Source organism: Notothenia coriiceps, unplaced genomic scaffold, assembly GCF_000735185.1.
Source record: "Notothenia coriiceps isolate Sejong01 unplaced genomic scaffold, NC01 NC01_scaffold00012511, whole genome shotgun sequence".
Lineage (NCBI taxonomy): Eukaryota > Metazoa > Chordata > Actinopteri > Perciformes > Nototheniidae > Notothenia > Notothenia coriiceps.
The window spans coordinates 9662-12516 of NW_011345212.1; the positions used below are offsets into that span (position 1 = coordinate 9662).

The 2855-nt window shown below is 42.3% G+C and overlaps 1 protein-coding gene across 1 annotated transcript in view; it reads left to right on the plus strand.

The window, feature by feature from the left end:
* The window catches only part of rin3 (Ras and Rab interactor 3), a gene marked incomplete at its 5' end in the record, with an annotated part of 10499 nt that extends 7847 nt beyond the window's left edge, over positions 1-2652 (plus strand). Inside the window, 2 exons of the mRNA XM_010773385.1 lie at positions 767-881; positions 1582-2652. Coding sequence (XP_010771687.1) covers positions 767-881; positions 1582-2162 — 696 coding nt within the window. The remainder of the gene's footprint in view (positions 1-766; positions 882-1581) is intronic.
* Positions 2653-2855: the final 203 nt, after the last annotated feature.

Below are 2855 nucleotides of genomic sequence, written 5' to 3' on the forward strand. Positions count from 1 at the left end.
CACCCCCCCCAAAACGAAAACTCGTCGGTTCTCCACGAATTACACAAGTCAACCAAAGCAGCGTTAAAAAAAGCGGGAGGCGCCGAAAAGCGACTAATTTGCATCACTGTATGTTATTACTTCGGCATCATTTTGAAACGTGAATTACAATTAAATCACGGTCAAATATGTTCATCTTGCTGTAGTTGTAGCCCTCTTGCCAGTGATTATCTCTCTCTAGTTTAGCATACAGTACTCAGCCTGGTTGTTGACCCCGATAGAACCACGATTTTGTCGGGCCAGAAAAAAGGTGAAAAATTTGCCCCGGGCCGGAACTAGGCATAGTGGAAACGCAACCAAAAACGGACCCGGCACGACACGGCACACTTAAACCGCGCTCCGCGCCATGGTGGAAATGCGCCATAAAATAGCAGAGAAGTATTCAAGATTAAATTCAAGATTCAAAGGTTTTTTTGTCATATAGGCCTACACATAAGCTACAGTGTAGAAATGGCAATGAAATTCTTCTGACCTGAACTCCTTCAACAATGCAACATAAAACATAAATAAATGTAAAAGTGCAAAAAGTCTACATACATGTAAATAGAATATGTTATGTACAAGAACAGAATATGAAATTAAATAATGTACTTTATTTAAATACGGTTTATTGCGGTACGTATCATAATATTCAGTGAGTATTCACACAGATCATAATAGAGAAACCAGCTAAGATGTGTCCATCCATTGGTCTTTGAGTAACTTTTTGTGCTTTATTGTTGTTCAGGACTTCCTGACAGTGTCTTGTCCAGAGTTTGGAATCAACCTAAAAACTCTGGGGGTCCTGCCCACCACCACGATGGAGCAGCTGGCTGAGCAGTGTGCCGCACGCTTTGAACAAGGTACTGTATGTCTGATAGGTACTGTCACATGCTACTGTTGGCACTGGCTTTTCATTTGTTTCATTCACCACAATTCAGAGTCTGACCTAAAAGGGCCATTCCAGCAGTTTGATTATGCTAAAGTTGGGGGACTTGCAAGAGAAAGATTTTCTAAAAAGGATTTTTAACGCTGATGCAGCAGAGAATTAGATAGCCTGACTGGTAGTCCCTAGTAGGGCTTATAACTACACCTCCAATAATGCAATAACTACCTTTACCCTGTGGTAATTTCTCCATCTACAATTCCTTAAAAAAAGAAAAAGAAGTAACTTCCTGTCTTTGTTGTTAAGCAGATAACTCAGATTGTTAGATAACTGCTAATATTACTGGAAACTTAAAGGTATCCTATTATACTATTTTTAGGCATATTATAGGTCTCAGATATATATAAAAACATGTCTATGAAGTGTTTTGCTCAAAATACTAAACAGATCACCCATTCCAGCCTCATACCCCTCTATTTGAGCCCTCTTAGAGAAGTGCTGATTCTGGGTCCCTAGCTTTAAAAAAAGACACTTTGTGAGTCTCCTGACACACCAGTGACACATATTTATGTAAAAAATACATCAAAAAGGGCATTTATAGGTGACCTTTAAAAGAAAAAATAAATGTTATTTACATTTCGGGGTTGACTTCATGCTTCCTTGTCCCTGTCGCCCAGACTCCTACATCCTCAGTGTTTATGTGGATGGTGTTCACCGGCCCATGGCCCCTACAGAGCTGGCCCTCATTGTTAAGAGCAGTTCCAAGCCTGGAGCTTACTGCTTCGTCTATCACCATGCCGACCAGCCCATCAGCCCGCCCCCCCGCAGCTGCCCGGCTGACGCACCTCCAGCTCCACCAGCTTTAACAGCTCCGCCAGCTTTAACAGCTCTACCAGCTCCATCAGCCCCAACAGCTGTACCAGCTGTACCAGCACCACGCACTCGACCCGCACCACCTGTTTTACCAGCACCACCCGTTTTACCAGCGCCAGCCGTTTTACCAGCGCCAGCCGTTTTACCAGCGCCACCTGTTTTACCAGCACCACCCGTTTTACCAGCACCACCCGTTTTACCAGCGCCACCCATTCTACCAGCAACACCCGTTCTTCCAGCTCCATCTGCTCCACCTGTTTTACCAGCACCACCGGCTCCACCATCTCCATCCGCTCCACCTGCAGAAAGCTTCTCCCCAGATGAGTCTGCTGATGTGGACTTGGTGGAGCAGGAGGTGGAGGAGGAGAGTTTGATCAGCTTGTAGCTACTCCAGCATCACAGTGGCAGATGTTGTATTGCTATGGTAACTACATCACCATGGTGACAGCATTGCTGTGGTTACTGAATCCACCAACAAATATTTCAGACACTGATTCTGCAGGTCAACATGGGGTCTGGAACCCCAGGGACTGCAGGTTTATAAAATGTAAAAATACATATTATTGGAACATGCACGTATATGATCATGTTTATACTGTTTATATTACGTTCTGCTTTGTGATGCTTGAGACTTTCTACAGACTTTGAGTCAAATGTATTAATTAATCTTTCCTCTCTTTATTAAAGTCCAGATAATTCAGACCCATTGACATTATTCTGTGACAAAAAGCAGTCAAAGCACTTAAAAGGGTACAAGGACTTTTCAGAATTACAAGCACAGGTATATATTAGCAGCAGCCATAAGCAAATTTACATTTTTTATACAAGCTTATACTGATTGTCTTGTGAATAAACTTGCTTTTTCAATTTTCCAATGCTGTTTCAGGTTTACATTTTTAATGTTTACACAGTATATAAACGGTTATAACGCCATTACTTATTATGTATAAACCCTTTCTAAAGAGTGCCAATTCACAGAATAGAGACAAGAGCAAGGTTATAAATTGGTGGGGCAGGAATTAGTCCTAAAACCTGGCAACGAGTTAGCATTTTACCATTTCCGGTTCCTTCGTCCCAT